Below are 17,905 nucleotides of genomic sequence, written 5' to 3' on the forward strand. Positions count from 1 at the left end.
AGCAGCCCCCGATGGATCACCCCCAGGGTCAAGTCGAAAATTCTGTTTCCCATCCAATCGCTTTTTTTGGACTACAACTCCCATCAGGACCTAGCTAACAAGTCAGGGATGATGGGAATAGTAGTCTAAAAAAAACCCAGTAGTCTAAAAACAGCTGGAGACCCAAGTTTGGGAAACCCTGCTTTTTTAGAAGACAGCTAACATATTAGATGCAATACCTTAGTTTTATCCTGCCTGGCGACTGGGTGGGCAAAGCACATCACAGGCAAACTTTCCTGCAGTTCCCCCCTAATAAGCACGAACAAGACACACATTTTTGAGGGGGGTGGGATGTCCCCAGCATGATTTTAATTATATTCCAAGCCATCACTACATGGAAGCCACAGCCCTTGCCCTTTTCATAGTCCCAGGCATGGGGAGTGACACGATGCCCACAAGCCCACCCTGGCATGCCACCCTCTTCAAAATTCAGAGCTTCGGACCAGAACCGACGTAGTGATGGCGATTCCCAGTTCCTCAAGGGATTGCCATGATCGACATTCTCCAAGCCCCAGCAAACGAAGGCATCCGTCCTTCCACAAGCACCCTGCCCCATCACCCACACCACAACACCTGCCGCGGAATATATGCCTTGCGCAACCTGGAAGAAAACAATACATGGTCATGTTTTCGGAGGAGAGCACATCACCCTCCCTGCCACACCAATAACATTAAATGTCCTTCTGGAGACAAAAAAATATAAAAATAAAAATCCGTGGACCTCCTCAAGGCAGGACTGTGATGCAGACACTCTGGGAGGATGCTGGGGGGGCCCAAATCATCACTGCCCCGCTGCAGAAGTCTGTGGTGAAGTGCCCCGCTCTGCCCACACAAAACACACAGACACACGGACAGAACGGGGGTCCCCTCTGGCCAAGCAGCTTCGCAAAATCAAATCCAACGGCCTCACACAGTTGAGAGAGAGATGGATCTTCAGGGTGCTCAGCCCACAATGATGCTGAAGCCGCAATGGAACCGGTTCTTCCAGTGGTTGAGGAAGGCGCCCAAGGCCAGGGTGACAGGCAGAGGGGGGAGCTTCTTCTCCAGGACAGCCCCTACACACCAGCTACTGTCCAGGAAACCTAGAAAAGGAAAGAGGGGGCACATTTTGTGTAGGTTTAAATATTTACAAACTGAAATTTCATTTCTTTTTAAAAAAGATAATAAGGCAGTACAACCCAATGGAAAAATATCGTATTACTACAATAAGGTTGCCATACACCTGGAATTTCCCATACATAGAATATGGCACCCGGAAACAGTGTCTGGGTGGAAATCACTGGGAAAATCCGGACATACGGCGATTTTGGTGAATTTCCTTAAAAATAGCTCCAAAACTTCATTTTGTTGTTGTTGAGATTTTGGAAACATGGCAACCCTATTAACTATAACATCAATAAAGATTGGTCAGTAAACACCCACCCACCCAGAAAGCCATGTCTAAACTGTATGGTTTTTAAAGGGTGCCTCAAAGAATGGAGGGTGGACTTCTGCTGGCAAGGAGCTCCCACAGGGGAGCTCCTGTCACACTAGGGACTCAGCTCCTGGTAAGGGCCAACTGAACCTCAGGGGAGTGGGGGACCCCCCAAGTTAAGATGGCAATAGCAGCCACCCAGTTTACAATTCCCCACCGCCGGAACTTCTCAAGCAAGCTGCTGAGATGCAGCCAGTAACATCTTAAGGGTATCCAGCGCCGTGGTGCAAGAATCCTCCGGCGCCCCCCCCCCAACGGCGGCAGTAACACCGTGAGGGGTGGAGATGGAGGATGGCAGAGTCTGGACAGCGCGCACCACCTTGCACGAGGCTGGCCTGGGCGCAGAGCCCACCTCCCGCCCCGGACCAGCCCCTCCTTGCCGCCTCCCTCCAGCAGCCGCTCCGGGACGTGGCGGTGGCGCGCGGCCATTGAGCTTCCTCCATGAGGCAGAATCAGCCAGACTCCTGCCTAGAGTGGCAGCAGGCATGTGGTGCCACTCTAGGCAGGAGTCTCGCTGATTCTGCTTCATGGAGGAAGCTCAATGGCTGCGCGCTACTGCCGCCGTGGGGGGTGGGGGGCGCCGTCAGCAGCTGCTCCCAGACACCAGCCATTTGGCGCCCCTTCTGCGCCCCTGGTGGCCAGGTGCCCTGGCGCCTTGCGCCACCCAGCCCGGGCCTAGAGACGGCCCTGGGTGCAGCCTATCTCCTCTTTTAAAAGTCTGGCTTGTTTTTCTCAGACTCAGCTGGATGGCCTTGAGAAGCCCCCAAGCTTGGCTTCAGGAGAGCCTCACACTCAGGGAAGACATCCAAGATGAGACATCTCTGTGACAATCCGCTTAAACATTTCCCAGGATTCAGCTCCTGGCTTCCTCAATCACCAGCCCTCCCCCTCCAGCTCAGACATTTCTTGAGGCCCCGATTTTGCCCTCTTCATTCTGCTTGGGGTCATTTAGCTGCAACCTCCCGATTTCTTTCCCCACCTCCTGAGGATGTTCCCGTCTCCCCCATGACACCTCCACAGGGCTCACGACAGGCGGGAACTCAGGTTCCCTATCCCTGCTAAACTCATTTCCTGCCGCAGGAAGACAGGCAACGGCGGATGAAGGAAGGGCTTATGGGAAGCAGGGCCTGTGGCAGGAAGGTTCAGGCATTCGGTCACACTCTGGCCTCGCACAGGGAGGGCATCCCAGCCCCTCGCTCACCTCTGAAAACCATGTTGGCCTGTGGCAGCGTGAGCTGATAACCAAAGGCAAAGCTCGTGTCTTGCAGCCGAGTGTTGGCCTCAAATTCTACCCCTACCTGGATCTGTTGAGGGGGAGAAATCAAGAGGTCAAACTTGGCCAAAGAAAGTGGGCAATGGGCAGGGGCGCCAAAGAAACTCTTTTTTGACTCACCTGGTCATTGGCACGGTGATAATAGCTAGCGTGAGCCCCGCCATAGCCAAGGTTCAGGGTGGCTATCCATTTGAGGGCTACAGAAAAGAGGAAAAAAATACACACAGCACAAAGGAACACATTGAAATTCATGGACCCCAATGAAGGTTTTTTGGGGGTGTGGGGGGCAAACTTGTGTGGTTTAATGACATCTTTGTAACAACACCTCTATCCTGTCTCTATTCCTGGCTAAGAGTGTGCCAAATTAGGGAGTGTTAGACTACGCAGACACTTCTTGACGCAGCTTTCCTGGCTACAAGATTCCACTTGAACCGTTATACAGTTTTCCAGGGAAACAAAAAATATCTGCTGTCAGACTGGGCTGCTGTTTTGAGGAAGGGAGAGTAGAATCCTTAGGGGGGAAAAGGAGAGAGGGTAGATCTTTTTCCTTGCCTCTCCTTTCACCTTCCTTCAGAAAGTAAAACACATTTATTTCACTAAGGGTGCTGAGAATTGTTAGGAGATGCCCCCCTGATGTCCCTCTCACAGAGCTACATCCCAGAATTCCCTGGGAAGAGGGACTGATTATTAAGCCATCTTGGGATTTATGGCTCTGTGAGGGGAAAAGGGGAATAACCTAACAACTCTCAGCTGCGTTAGCGAACTACAGTTCCCAAGATTCTTTGGGTGCCAGTAATTAAACATGACTGTTTGGAAGAGGTACAATAGTGTTTTAAAAGGTATGGTGTGGATGTGGCCATCACCTGGGAGGCCACAGGTTTCTTCATCCCTGCTCTCTTATATATGCTTGAAGCTGGATTATTCACAGTATCTCCCAGACGCAAAGGAAGAAGGGAAAAATCTAGCAGCCATAACTGATTCTGCCCTTGATACTAAGCCTCTGTCACAGAGAAGCATTTGGAAATGCAGGATTCTTCCGGCCACATCCTGAAACAGGAAAGTCTGAGGGCAAGTGAGAAATGAGCCTTTTGCAAGTGTTTCAATCAGCTCTGTGTACTCTTGTTAGGTGTGGGGGACCATTAGCCGTCCCAATGTTGGCTGGACTACAACTCCCACCAGCCCCTGCCAGCATGGCCAAGGGCCAGGGATGATGGGCGCTGTAGTTCAGCAACACCTGGAGAGCTGAAGGTTTTTCATCCTGATCGCATCTGATGCAGAATCGGGCAATATCAAGAAGCTGCTCTTCGATTAATCAGGATGGAAAATGGAGGGAAAGTACAGGTGAAACTCGGAAAATTAGAATATCGTCGGAAAGTGCATTTATTTCAGTAATGCAACTTAAAAGGTGAAACCAATATATGAGATAGATGCATGACATGCAAAGCAAGATATGTCAAGTCTTTATTTGTTGTCATTGTAATTATTTGTCGTTAGGCCGGATCAATTATAAATGGAATGTAATTAATGAAATGTAATGGCGATGTTTATTTTTGCATTATTGTAACTATTTGTGTTTTTTTTTTACTGTGGAATTTCCAAAAGAAAGCATTTGTAGAAAGAAACAGAAAAAAATAACAAGTTGCATTACAGTACTGAAATAAATGCACTTTTCGACGAAATTCTAATTTTCCGAGTTTCACCTGTATGTGGGGGGCCAGCGCCTGCCCCTCAAGTCATGCCCCAAACCTTCAGCAAAAGGAAACCAACCTGTGTACTTCCCGGCAAGTGTGACGATGGCCCCCTCTTCACCCGGCCGCCTGTGGTACACCATTTCCCCGCCAAGAACTAACCGCGAAGTGATGCTTTGCAGGAAGTGTGCCACGACAATGACTGCAAAGAAGGAAGAGCAAGTCAGTGTCCCCCATCCCCAAGGAAGAATTACATGCAGCTGCAAAATAACCAACACTCTTTGGAGAAGAGTTGTGGCTTAGTGGCAGCACATGCGCTTTGCGTACAGGTTCAATCCCTAGGATCTCCAGGCAGAGCAGCGCTGGGATGAATCACTGCCTGGGACCCTGTAGAGCCACTGCCAGTCAGTGCAGGCAGTACTGAGCTAGATGGACCTGTGGCCTGACTTAGTATAAGGCAGCTTCCTCTATGTCCCCTTCTAGACTGAGCTAACCAAGTGTTGGGGCAGCTACAGCAGAGATGGGCAACCTCTTGGCCTCCAGAGCTTGCTGAGCTTCCAGTCTTTACCGTGTTTCTCATATTATAAGACATGTCTTATATTTATTTTTTCCTCAAAAAACACACTATGGCTTATTTTCAAGGGATGTCTTATTTTTTTCCTCCTCCTCCTGCCGTGGCCGGCATTGCTGCTACGCCTATCACTATGTCTTATTTTCGGGGTATGGCTTATATTCCTTGAATGCTTAAAAATCCTGCTATGGCTTATTTTATGGGTATGTCTTAAAATATGAGAAACAGGGTACCTTATCACTAGCCATGTTGGACAGGGCTGATGGAAGTAGAAACAAAATCTGTGAATAATGGGAGGGAAGTATAAACCTGGGAAAGTGGATAATGCAGACTGTCTAGCCAGAGTGGTGCATGCTCAAGTTATCTCCCGCTTGGACTACTGCAATGTGCTCTATGTGGGGCTACCTTTGAAGGTGACCTGGAAACTACAACTAATCCAGAATGCGGCAGCTAGACTGGTGACTGGGAGCGGCCGCCGAGACCATATAACACTGGTCCTGAAAGACCTACATTGGCTCCCAGTACGTTTCCAAGCACAATTCAAAGTGTTGGTGCTGACCTTTAAAGCCCTAAATGCAGTGGCGTAGTAATAGGGGGGGCGGGGGGGCGCCCCGCCCCGGGCAGCAGGCTGGGTGGGGGGCAGCAGGCTGGACGGGGCTGACCACCTCCGACGGCCGCTGCTGCCACATGACGCAGCCGCCGCCTCGGAGGAGAAGCCCTGATGCAACTGAGACTGCCTCACTCCACGGGGTTTGCCGCGGTGCCATGTTGCATGCCTCCTGCATGCGCAAGCGTCGTGCGTCAGGATGCATGCGTCCTGGTGCCCAGCAGGGTGCCTTCGGGTTTGCCGACCCGGGCAGCCAGGCAGCCAGCTACGCCGCTGCCTAAATGGCCTCGGTCCAGTATACCTGAAGGAGCGCCTCCACCCCCATTGTTCTGCCCAGATACTGAAGTCCAGCACCGAGGGCCTTCTGGCGGTTCCCTCGCTGCGAGAAGCCAAGTTACAGGGAACCAGACAGAGGGCCTTCTCGGTGGTGGCGCCCGCCCTGTGGAACGCCCTCCCATCAGATGTCAAAGAGAAAAACAACTGCCAGATTTTTTAGAAGACATCTGAAGGCAGCCCTGTTTAGGGAGGCGTTTAATGTTGAATAGATTATTGTATTTTACTTTTCTGTTGGAAGCCCCCCCCAACAAATAATTTGTTGTCTGCTTTGTGAAAAGGGTAGTGCATAACAAGGTAGACAAGGAGATTTTTTTTTCTGGATGTTTGTGAGGTTTCTAAAACTCGAATATTATTAATGAGAGGGTGATATGATTTAAAATTACAATTCATGATTTATATGGACAGATGAACTCTACTTGATTGCCTGGGGAAATAGATAAAAGTCTAAGCAGGAATTGAACATGCAGTGTCAATGGAAATAGCAATGGAATAGAAAATATTGTAAGTTAAGAAAAAAGAATTTTACTGTGAGCAGCAAAGAAGGGCTGGAAAAGAAGCTGAGGCTGATGGGAGTTGCAGTCCCGCACCAAAGGTTCCGCATGCCTGCTCTATAGGTCACACCAACTTGGAGAAAGGCAGAGTTGGAGCAGATCACCATGGCTTCTCTAGAGCAATGGTTGTTAGGTTGCGGTCTGGTCCATCAGCACGGACAGAGAGAACTTTTTCTAGTCCGAAGGCAACCTCCCAACGGGCAGGCCAGAGGCCAAAGTAGACAAATCAATACATGCAAATTTGTACTTTGCACAGGAGGCAACTTTCTAAGCACACAAACACCTCTCTATCTCCTCCACCCGGGCAAGCCAAGAAGCATTATCAGAGTTCAAGGGCATGATCTAGCTAGGCAAAAACACTTGGGGGGGGGGGGACAGCAGGGCCAGGGAGGGCTGTAGCCTGGGCAGAGTTTTGAGCAGAGTGTGGGAAGTTCGTTCTTAAAAAGGAACTACTGTAGTTCAAGTTCAACATGTCCAAAAAGGAACCTAATTCCAGTTTATGTCTGTCCCTTCACGAAACAACCTTCAACTACATTCAGTAGTTCATCCAAGTGATCCAGGGCATGTTCTCACACCGGGCATTCAAAATGCTACATGCAGCCATGTTGAAATTTAATGGAAAATTTTTAATGGAGGCTGCTTCTAGAATGCTTTTACCCGGAACTGCTTTGAGAGGTTTTCAACTGTTGCTGTTTTTAAGAACATTTTACTTTCGCCCAGAATGTTTTTGCTTGATTTTTGTTTTTATTTATTAGATTTATTTATTAGATTAGATCTATACCCTCTCAGGGCGGTTCACAGAGTAAAAACACAGGATAAAAACATGAAAAAATAAGTAAAACAAAACAGCCAAACAATAACCTCCCCCTTTCCCACAGACGGATTCAAAAGGCTGTAGAAGATTAATCCATTTTAAAATTGTGCAAATCCGCTTGCCTCGGCTCTTTTGGGAGAGGAAGAGTGGGACAGGAATTCAATAAAGAAATAAAATAACACAATAGCCAGGAGTTGAGGACTGAAGCAAATTTCCCCCACCCAGGGGGCAACTGCTAGGCTGCTACTCCACCCCTCTCCAGGCATCGCTGTAGGCCACAAAGAAGCCACGATGTTTTTGCCCCATGTTAGAAGCTGCCACCAGGTGACATAGGGCCTCTCACTGTCTAGCAGGCCTTACATTACATGGTAGAAACTCCATCCTTCTCTAGGGTTGGTTGCTAAGCAACACAGCAGCTGTGGAAGTCGCCCCCTCTAGTGGTTGTTCGAGGGAAACATTGGTCTTGGGGGGCTCCCTCCCATTCTAGGCCTCCAAATGTCGTTTTAAATACTGTACAGATGAAACTCGGAAAATTAGAATATCGTCGAAAAGTGCATTTCTTTCAGTAACGCAACTTAAAAGGTGAAACCAATATATGAGATAGATGCATGACATGCAAAGCAAGATATGTCAAGCCTTTATTTGTTGTCATTGTAATGATTTGTCGTTAGGCGGGTCAATTATAAACGGAATGTAATTAATGAAATGTAACAGCGATGTTTGTTTTTGTTTATTTTTGTATTATTGTAACTATTTGTTTTATTACTGTGGACTTTCCAAAAGAAAGCATTTGTAAAAATTAAAAGAAAAATATAAAAATAAGAAGTTGCATTACTGAAGTAAATGCACTTTTTGACGATACAGTGGAACTTCGTTTGCGACCGCCTCCGTTTACGACGAACTCGGAGAGCGACCACCGCAGACCCGGAAGTATTTACATCCAGGTTCCGCACACGCAGATGCGCAGAAGCGATCTGCACAGCGTGTGTGCACAGAAGCGCTCTATCGGCACTTCGCGCATGCGCAGAAATGTGCCTCCGGCGAGCGACCTGCTCCCCGGAATGGATCATCGTCGTAAACTGAGGTACCACTGTATTCTAATTTTCCGAGTTTCACCTGTATTTTCCTGGACAAGCTGCCAACCAAAGAACTAAGTTGTTTTTTCAAAGAGGGGTGGGCAGGATGCAAACAAGCCTACGGCAATTGCAAAAGATTGCCAAAATGGCAGCAGGCGGGCACTCACTCACTCGACTCGCTGATCAAGTCAGGGTTGCCCAGCGTCAGGGTGGCAGTGTAGTCATCTCCTCGGTACTCGGTATCAAACTGCCAAGTCACGAATTTGGACTGCTGAGTCTGGAACACAAAAAAGTTGGGGGCAGGAACAGGGTTGGGCATGAAATATTACTCAAAACAAGTTTACAGCCTAGTTCTCAAAGATGTGAAAGCTCCCATGGGGCTGTAGGTCAGGGCTGCAGGGGTGGGGGCCACATGCTAGCAGAGGCTGGTCCATTAGGGCAAATGGGGCACTGCCCCACCCCTCTCATCTGCCCCCACCTGCCTCCCTTACCAACCACCAGTCCAGGGGGTGGCAGTTCGAACTGCCAGCTTCCCCCCTACTTAGTCTCAGAGTTGCCACTTCAGAACTTGACAGCAGGGAGGAAGGTGGCGGCAAAACTAGAATTATTAGGCTCTGCCTGTCTCTAGCTCTGGCGCCACCTACTGTTGGGCTCCATGGCTTCTGCCCTACCAGTCCCAATAGGTTCCAGCCAAAAGCTGCTGGCCTCTGATTCCCAGCAACCCCAGTCAACAAAATTCTGGAGGGCCCCAGGTTCCCAGTCCCCGATTTACAGCCTCTTCAACCTCTCAGACAGGATGCCGTTGTTCACGTGACAAAGCCTCACAGGCGTGTGAGATGCCACCTCTGAATTTCTTTATTTAGGATTCATTTTTATTTAGAAAAGTATTTGCATACTACCAACTCATAAACAATATACATACCGTAGGTAGTGTAAATTTAAAAGCGGGGGGGGGGAGGAAACAGGATGGTTTTGGAAAAAATTAACCATTGCATAGGCCTGTTGCTTACCATCGAACACTCAAAAAAAGATACGCTGACAAGTTTCCGGCCTGGCAATACCGAAAGCATTAAGATCCTGGACCCAAACACTCCCTGTGTGGTTTTTACCTGGAATACAGCTTTTGTCCGTATCCGCTCAGCTAGTAGGTGGAGCACCTGAGCGTTGAGGCTCCCAGCATTATTAATGTCTCCAATGAGTGTCGGGAAGGCCTATGATGGAAGCAGGGAAAATGGAAGAAGATGAGGCTGGCTGCTGGATGGATCAGCCCATGGCCCATCTCACTGTGGCCAAGCACTGAAACTTAGCACCAAAGCAGCACTTGAGTTCGAGAGCAGTCTCCCCACCTGTGTGTTCCAGAAAGTGGCAGGAAGGAAGAACGAACGAATTAGAAACCCACGCTCAAGAGAGCAGGTGGTTGCCATTTTGTTCTTCCACCTTGTTCAAGATGGCGTCAGGGTGAACACAAATGTACATGCCAAGTACAGTGGTACCTCAGGTTAAGTACTGAATTGGTTCTGGAAGTCCGTACTTAACCTGAAGCGAACTTTCCCATTGAAAGTAATGGAAAGTGGATTAATCCGTTCCAGACGGGTCCACAGAGTACTTAACTTGAAAGTACTCAACTTGAAGCGTACTTAACCCGAGGTATGACTGTACCATTCTGGAAGCATCTCTAGAGGTGGTGACTAAGCAGCAGGATGGAAGGAAGAAAACAGATATAGCCTTTTCTTTGGGGGAGTGGGAATTTGGGGTAGAACGTATTTATTTCACTTTTAACTTGTACAGGTGAAACTCGGAAAATTAGAATATCGTCGAAAAGTGCATTTATTTCAGTAACGCAACTTAAAAGGTGAAACCAATATATGAGATAGATGCATGACATGCAAAGCAATATATGTCAAGCCTTTATTTGTTGTCATTGTAATTATTTGTCCTTAGGAGGGGTCAATTATAAATGGAATGTAATTCATGAAATGTAATGGCGATTTTTATTTTTGTATTATTGTAACTATTTGTTTTATTACTGTGGAATTTCCAAAAGAAAGCGTTTGTAAAAATAAAAATAATAATAATAATAAGTTGCTTTACTGAAATAATTGCACTTTTCGACAATACTGTATTCTAATTTTCCAAGTTTCACCTGTATGTTGCCTTTCTATACACAAGGCAGTTTACAGCAACAAAATATACAACAAAGAACACACACCTTATAGTAATCTGATCCAATACAGAAAGTCATAATGAAACATAACTTCAAAAGTAATAGTCAATAATTGATTAGAATATAATAGTAGAGACAATAAAATTAATTCTCAAAACATCAGCAAATAATAATTAAATATAAAATTGGGGGAATGGGCACCCTGTGGCTTCATGGAATGACCCTGAGTTCAAGTTCCACCTTGGGCAAAAGATTCCTGCATTGCAGGGGGTTGGACTAGATGGTCCCCGGGGTCCCTTCCAGCTTGACAATTCTGAGATTCTAACCATCATGACAGAGCTTCTTCTTATCTCCTTTATCCATCGTGCCCTTTCCCCCTTTTCACAGTTTTTCTAAATCAGGAAAAGGGCCCAATTTTGTCATCTTTCCTCATAGTGGAGTTACTCCAACTCCTAGATCGTTTTTTAAAAATACAGTGGTACCTCGGTTTATGAACACAATTGGTTCCGGAAGTCTGTTCATAAACTGAAGCGAACTTTCCCATTGAAAGTAATAGAAAGTGGATACAGCCTCGCTTAACGAAATTTCCGCTTAACGAAATTTCTGCTTAACGAAAGGTTTTTTCTAGTGGAGGTTGCCTCACTAGACAAATTCGTTTTGCGAAAAATTCGTCTAGCGAATCGCAGTTTCCCATAGGAATGCATTGAAATTCAATTAATGTGTTCCTATGGGCAAAAAAAAAATTTCAAAAAAATTTCAATGCATTCCTATGGGATTCGGTAGACGAATTTTTCGTTATAAGAAAAGACCCGTGGAACGAATTAAATTCATCTAGCAAGGCACCACTGTAAATCTGTTCCAGACGGTCCGCGGAGAACTTAAACTGAAATGTTCATAAACTGAAGTGAACTTTCCCATTGGAAGTAATGGAAAGTGGATTAATCCGTTCCAGACGGGTCCGCGGCGTTCATAAACCGAAAATTCGTAAACCGAGGTGTTTATAAACCGAGGTTCCACTACAATTTTATTAACACTTTTCACAACACCCCCCCCAAGACCACATATCTAGAACCATGTTGCTCTTTTCAGCACTTTCCCCACTTGTCATGACCCCACCCCCAGGGAAATAATAATAATGCTTTGCTCACTTCTGTGGGGCTCAACTGCTGGTCTCCCACATACGTTGCATTGAGATGATAGCTTGATTGGCCAATTGTGCTCATGTGAATAGTATGGGTCACCTGGAGGAGGAGGAGGAAGAAGAAGAAGAAGAAGAAGAAGAAGAAGAAGAAGAACTCAGTTGATGGAAGAGAGTCTTATCGTCTTTGAGAAATGAACACCATGATCCAGCCGACAGCTCATACTCCAGGTTTGGGAGCTCTGGGATCTGCACGGCTGGGTGCAAGGGTGTTTGAAGATACCAAGACCAGCACAAAAATACAGGTAGCACCGAAGTATGTTTTAGCATAGGTGGTCCCAGCACACAGGACCTGTTGCAGTGTAAAATTTTATCTGATTCGTTGGGTTGCAATGGAAAACACAGAAACCTTATATGGAGTGTATAGATCCCCATCCATCAGCAAAAAAACTGATCCCCTCCCTTCCTATAATTCCAGAAAGAAACTCTCTGGATAGTTCCTTGGAGGAATCCACCCCTAGGCAAGTTATTTTTTTGTTGGCATCCATCTGTCTCAAGAGACAACGGAGTACACCTCCAGGGGTGAAATCAAAGCACTGCGTTAGCAGCACTGAAATGGCCTCCTGGGGTGCAAGTCTGTGCAGTGTGTAGAGGGGTCCTGGGCTACCCAGACAACAAGACCCTCCTCTTGGCCTTGCTGACGTGGTCCAAAAGAAAGCAGAGCAAGACGTCTGGCACCAGCTGGGCTGCAGGAATTGCTGGAGGGAGACGTACAAGGCACCATCCAACTGTCTTAGGGATGCCATTCCGGGTTTGCGTAGCTTTTACTCCATTGCTTTTTTTCCTCCCGAAGATAGTGGAGATTTAGGATCAGAAGTTTCCTTCTCCTAGATGAGCTACCTTCCCAGGTGGACGGGCCCCACCTGCCCCTAGCTTCCCTCTAAAGCAGTGTTTCCCAACCTTGTGCCTCCAGCTGTTTTCGGACTACAATTCCCATCATTCCTGATCACTGGTCTTGCTAGCTAGGGATGATGGGAGTTGTAGTCCCAAAACATCTGGAGGCACAAGGTTGGGAAACACTGCTCTAAAGCACATGCAGAAACCGCCTTCCTGACTGTTGGACCCACTCCTGGTCTTGTCCACTCAATCCTTCAGAGTCTGTCTTCGCATGCAGGCGAAGCCCCTAACTCAGTGATGGCGAACCTATGACATGCGTGTCAGACGTGACACGCAGAGCCCTCACTGCTGGCACGCACCCCATCTGCCCATTCACGCTGTTGTCCTCCCTCCCCCATTTGTTCTCCCACTCCTCCTCACGCTACAGCTTGTCTCCAATCCTTTTTTGTTGTTGTTGCTGGTAGCCAGAGATTGGTTTTTAAACCCTTTCTGTGCTGTTTTTTTCTGGCGCTTTGGCAGACTATGTCAGTGCTGCGTGTTAGTTCCAGCGAAGGTATTATTCGTCATTTATTTCTCTTCTCTCCCCCCCAAAAAAGCACAGCAGCTTTGGGGCACCCCCCCAAAAGCAAAGCAACTTTTGCACCCCCAAAAACCTTTGGTCAGCAGCTCCCCCCAAAAAGCTCAACAACTCTAGGCACTTAGTGATAAATAAGGGGTTTTTGGTTTGGTTTGGTTAAATAATTAGTTTTTGGTTTATTAAATACAGTTATACATTACAATTATACATTTTTGTTATTTAAACTATAAATATCGCGAAATTATGTTTTTTTTCTCGAAGTGACACACCACCCGAGTTATGCTACGTTTTTTGGCGAATTTTGACACACCAAGCTCAAAAGATTGCCCATCACTTCCCTATCACATTGAGGTTTTGAGACCCACCGGCTCCCCTCTCCTGGTTTAGCCGGCCAGTCAAAACCGTTGCCAGGGTGTGGCCGCTGTCGCATGCTGACAGCTTCTGGGAGCTACAGGTGAGATTTGAGTGCAGGCTGGGGACCAAAGGTGGACAAACTGCCCCAGAAAGAGCATGACTTGTCGCCGTCCCCACCAGAGACACTACCCCTCCCCTAACACCTTACAGGGAGCAATAAGGTAAATATTGAACAGTATTCCCCGCCTCTCCCTTTTGCCTGCAAATCAGACGCTGTTCCGCTGCGCCACAGCGCTTCCCCTGGGAGCTGGACCCATTTCTTCACTTTATACAAGCAAAAATAACCAGCACGATTAACAGCGGCAAGGGTACGCACCTGAAAATGGCTGGTGAGGGATTTATTAATGATAAGCTTGACTCCTTCTGTCTGCTGAGGGAAGACTTCTGGAACAGAAGTAGGGAGGGAGAAGAGAGACAGAAGAAGTATTTAAGCTTACAAAACGAAGAAGAGGAACAACCCAGGAATTCCTAGACCAGAGATGGAGAACTTCAGCCCCAAGGGCCAGATGCGGCCCTCCAATCCTCTCTACCTGGCCCTCTCCCCAGGCCACACCCCTCTTGAGTCCTGCTTCACCCCTTCCTTGAGCGTTTTTGCCTGACTGGAATGCATCCTTGAACTCCCTTAATGCCTCCTACATGCCTGGATGGACGATAGAAGTGTGTGTGAGCACATGGAGAAGCTAGTCAATTGTCCAAAGGCAAAACTGTTTTGAAAGCAACATAAAATGAGAGGTTTCTGCATGCACATATCTCTCCAACCTCCACTCAGCAAGCAAGAGGAATTATCATAGCTCAAGGACACATTTCTAGAGGATTAGTAGTAGTAGTAGTACCCTGCCCATCTGACTGTGTTGCACCAGCCAGGCTGGGTGGCTTCCAGCATATATACACAAAACATTATACAGTACTTAAAAAAAAAAGAAAGAAACCTTCCCTATAAAGGGCTGCCTTCAGATGTCTTTTAAAAGTCAGATAGTGTTTATTTCCTTGACATCTGATGGGAGGGCGTTCCACAGGGCGGGTGCCACTACTGAGAAGGCCCTCTGCCTGGTTCCGTATAACTTCAACAAAACCAAGACCATAACACCAAACCGGCTAGCAAATGCCAAAGACAATTTACTCAATAAACCATATTAAAGTGCAATATGCATATCAAAGCCTATGAACAAACAGTATACTGAAGGCACAACTCTGTCAATACAGTAATGATGGTACCTTAGCGCAGTGCATAAACACAAAAGTGCAGCAATGGTACAACTCCTACCAATAATAATAGTGTGCTAGTGCAGTGCAAAAAGCGCAAAAGGTGCTGCAATGAGTTCACAACTGGACGTGCAGAGTCATACAAGAAGGGACGGTCACGATGTGGACTGTGAAGCAAGGTCCTGCGAGATAGCGGTCAAAAGCAGGTGCCTCCTCACTGTCCTTCAGCGAAGATGGATCTGAAGACCTGAACTCCGGATGTTGATCAGGTTTTGCTGGAGCTTCTTCAATTCATAACACTAAATAATACAAATATACCTCACTTCTCACAATGAGGGAATTCCCAGAAGGCCCTCGGAGCTGGACCTCGGTGTCTGGGCTGAACGATGGGGGTGGAGACGCTCCTTCAGGTATACTGGACTGAGGCTATTTAGGGCTTTAAAGTTCTGTACCAACACTTTGAATTGTGCTTGGAAACATACTGGGAGCCACTGCAATTCGTTCAGGACCGGTGTTATATGGTCCCAGCAGCCACTCCCAGTCACCCGTCTGGCTGCAGCATTCCAGATTAGTTGTAGTTTCCAAGTCACCTTCAAAGGTAGGAAGCTGCCTTGTATCGAGTCAGTATTCTATGCAGATTAACATCTCCCGACTCTATGGGGAAATGCTGGGAGGCTGAACCTGGGGACCTTCCACATGGAACATGTTGTTGTTGTTGTTTAGTCGTGTCCGACTCTTCATGACCCCATGGACCAGAGCATGCCAGGCACTCCTATCTTCCACTGCCTCCCGCAGCTTGGTCAAACTCATGTTTGTAGCTTCAAGAACACTGTCCAGCCATCTCGTCCTATGTCGTCCCTTTCTCCTTGTGCCCTCAATCTTTCCCAACATCAGGGTCTTTTCCAGGGAGTCTTCTCTTCTCATAAGGTGGCCAAAGTATTGGAGCCTCAGCTTCAGGATGTGTCCTTCCAGTGAGCACTCAGGGCTGATTTCCTTCAGAATGGATAGGTTTGATCTTCTCACAGTCCATGAGACTCTCAAGAGTCTCATCCAGCACCATAATTCAAAAGCATCAATTCTTCGGCGATCAGCCTTCTTTATGGTCCAGCTCTCACTTCCATACATCACTACTGGGGAAAACCATAGCTTTAACTATACGGACCTTCATCCGTGGAACATAGGAATCTTATAAGTAGTCATTGTGATCCTTGTGGTTCGGTATGAATGAATTTCTCATTAATTTCAGCTGCAGGGAAGGAGGAGATCATGCGGGCAACAGGGAAAGATTATTGGGGACTGGAAGTGTGAAGCGACTCCTACTCTGACTGGCAGCAGCTCTTTGGGGTCTTAGGGTGGGTCTTTTCTTTTCTCTCCCCTACTGATCTTTTTTAACTGGAGATGCCAGGGACTGAACCAGGGGTCTCTTGCATGCGAAGCAGATGCTCTGCCTACAGAGCTATGGCCCTTCCGGAGCCATACAAAACTACTCAAGGAGGGTGCAGAGCAGGGTGAGAGCCAGCAAAGAAGTCCGAAGACCAAACAGAGCAGCCTAGAACTTGCCCCCAGCCCCAAGGTTCCCCAGCCCCCAGCATTAGACCGTCACGAGGACTAGGGGGCTGGACCAAAGGCTTCATGAGAAAGGTGAGAGCTTTGAGGAGGGATGAGGCGAAAGAGAAAACGACGGCTTACCTTTGCATTTCCGATGGAGCTCATCGAAGCTGCCCGGGTTAGCAAGCGGCTCCTTCCGATGCGCCCCCCTGCGCAGCCCAGGCATAGGGGACAGCATGTTCCCCATGGCCCTCTAGAAACACGCTAAGAAGCTTAGCTTTGGCCCATTGGTTTGGCGTTTGTTTGCTTTTTAAGGTTATACTCTTCCTGCCTCTCAGTTTAAAGAAAAGAATACAGTAACGCCAGGTTTTAAGCAGAGGAGCGCTTTAACTCCAGAAGCCGCAGCCATGATAACCACTCCCAACATCCCAGGACAACTCGCTTCTTCGGATATTTATTGCCAACGTGTTAACGAAGTTTCACAAGAAGCTTGCCAGGTCAGCTACGTAAAGCAGGACCTGGTTTGCAGGGTGCGGGGTCTGCAAGGGAAGAGAAAGGATATGAGGGTTCTGAGCAGGGGAAATCCTGTCAGTGCATGCTTCGGATGCTCACGAGAGGCTTCTAAAGCAAGATCTGGAGCATGCACAGGAGAAGGAGAAGCTCGGATAATTGGGCACATATGCAAAACAAAAACAAAAAACAGCAGGCGGCGTCCTGGCAAAAAGCGGGAGGAAGGTTGTGGTGCTAGGGAAATAAGGGGCATCAGCCAGAAACTAGACTAGGAAGAAACCCACTCTGTGATCTTGATGGGGGCAGCCATCTTGGGGGGGCCCTTGACTCCACCCGCCCTCTTCCAGGAAGCGATTTTCAGAGGTTGAAGCCTAACATGTGCTTTCAGCGGCCATGTTTGAAACGGGCACGCAACATGCACACGCGCGCGCGGAGGAGAGGAAGCAAACAAGGGCTGTGATTGGATAGGAATGTTGCAATCGTTGTTGTTGTTTCCTCCTCCCCCGCGCGGAACTGTTCTGTGATTGGGTGAAAATGTTGCAGCCGCCTTCTTCCTTCCATTCAACATTCCGAAACCGCCGCTCTCCCTCCAAGCCGCTAAATCAGAGACATCTGTGGCTCTCCAGATGTTCTTCCATCTGGGCTCCTTGGGGAGGAAGGCTAAAATCCATGCTTATTTGGGATCTGGGGGACTCCCTTCTGAGTAGGCATGCATTGGATCGGGCTACAAACTGCCTCACACACTGAGCGCAACGGGTTCCCTTCGAAGTACAGTACAGTAAATGTTTACCCAGAGATTTTGCCCCTAATTGGTGTTCATCTTTTAGTTGGGTGGGAGACAACGTGTCCTTTTTATGCGACTGTAGCGCTGTTAGTTAAAAGTGCCTTCTTTTGGTGGATTTTAATTTGGTATTGTATGCTTTCAAAAAAAGAAAATTTGGGGGAGGAGTGTAGTAATTTTATTTATTGACATTTATATTCCTGCATTGCAGGGGCTTGAACTACACGACCCTAGGGTGGGCTCC

The 17,905-nt window shown here is 47.6% G+C and overlaps 1 protein-coding gene across 3 annotated transcripts; it reads right to left on the reverse strand.

Moving 5' to 3' along the window:
* Window positions 1–313: 313 nt before the first annotated feature.
* On the reverse strand, window positions 314–17,215 carry TOMM40L (translocase of outer mitochondrial membrane 40 like). 3 transcript variants are annotated; one of them, XM_088659287.1, is made up of 10 exons: window positions 17,165–17,215; window positions 16,512–16,909; window positions 13,936–14,000; window positions 11,742–11,834; window positions 9,539–9,640; window positions 8,601–8,706; window positions 4,554–4,676; window positions 2,907–2,983; window positions 2,715–2,817; window positions 314–1,121 (listed from the first exon to the last, which is right to left on the reverse strand). In XM_088659287.1, the coding sequence occupies exons 2-10, from the start codon at window positions 16,615–16,617 to the stop codon at window positions 982–984; spliced, it is 915 nt and encodes a 304-aa protein (XP_088515413.1). In that variant the 5' UTR covers window positions 16,618–16,909; window positions 17,165–17,215; the 3' UTR covers window positions 314–981. The 3 variants fall into 3 exon arrangements, with proteins under 3 accessions (XP_088515413.1, XP_034954187.1, XP_034954186.1); XM_035098296.3 differs by having other exon boundaries at window positions 13,936–14,003; XM_035098295.3 differs by having other exon boundaries at window positions 13,936–14,003; window positions 16,512–17,215.
* Window positions 17,216–17,905: the final 690 nt, after the last annotated feature.

Source organism: Zootoca vivipara, chromosome 16 (genome assembly GCF_965207765.1).
Source record: "Zootoca vivipara chromosome 16, rZooViv2.hap1.1, whole genome shotgun sequence".
Classification (NCBI taxonomy): domain Eukaryota; kingdom Metazoa; phylum Chordata; class Lepidosauria; order Squamata; family Lacertidae; genus Zootoca; species Zootoca vivipara.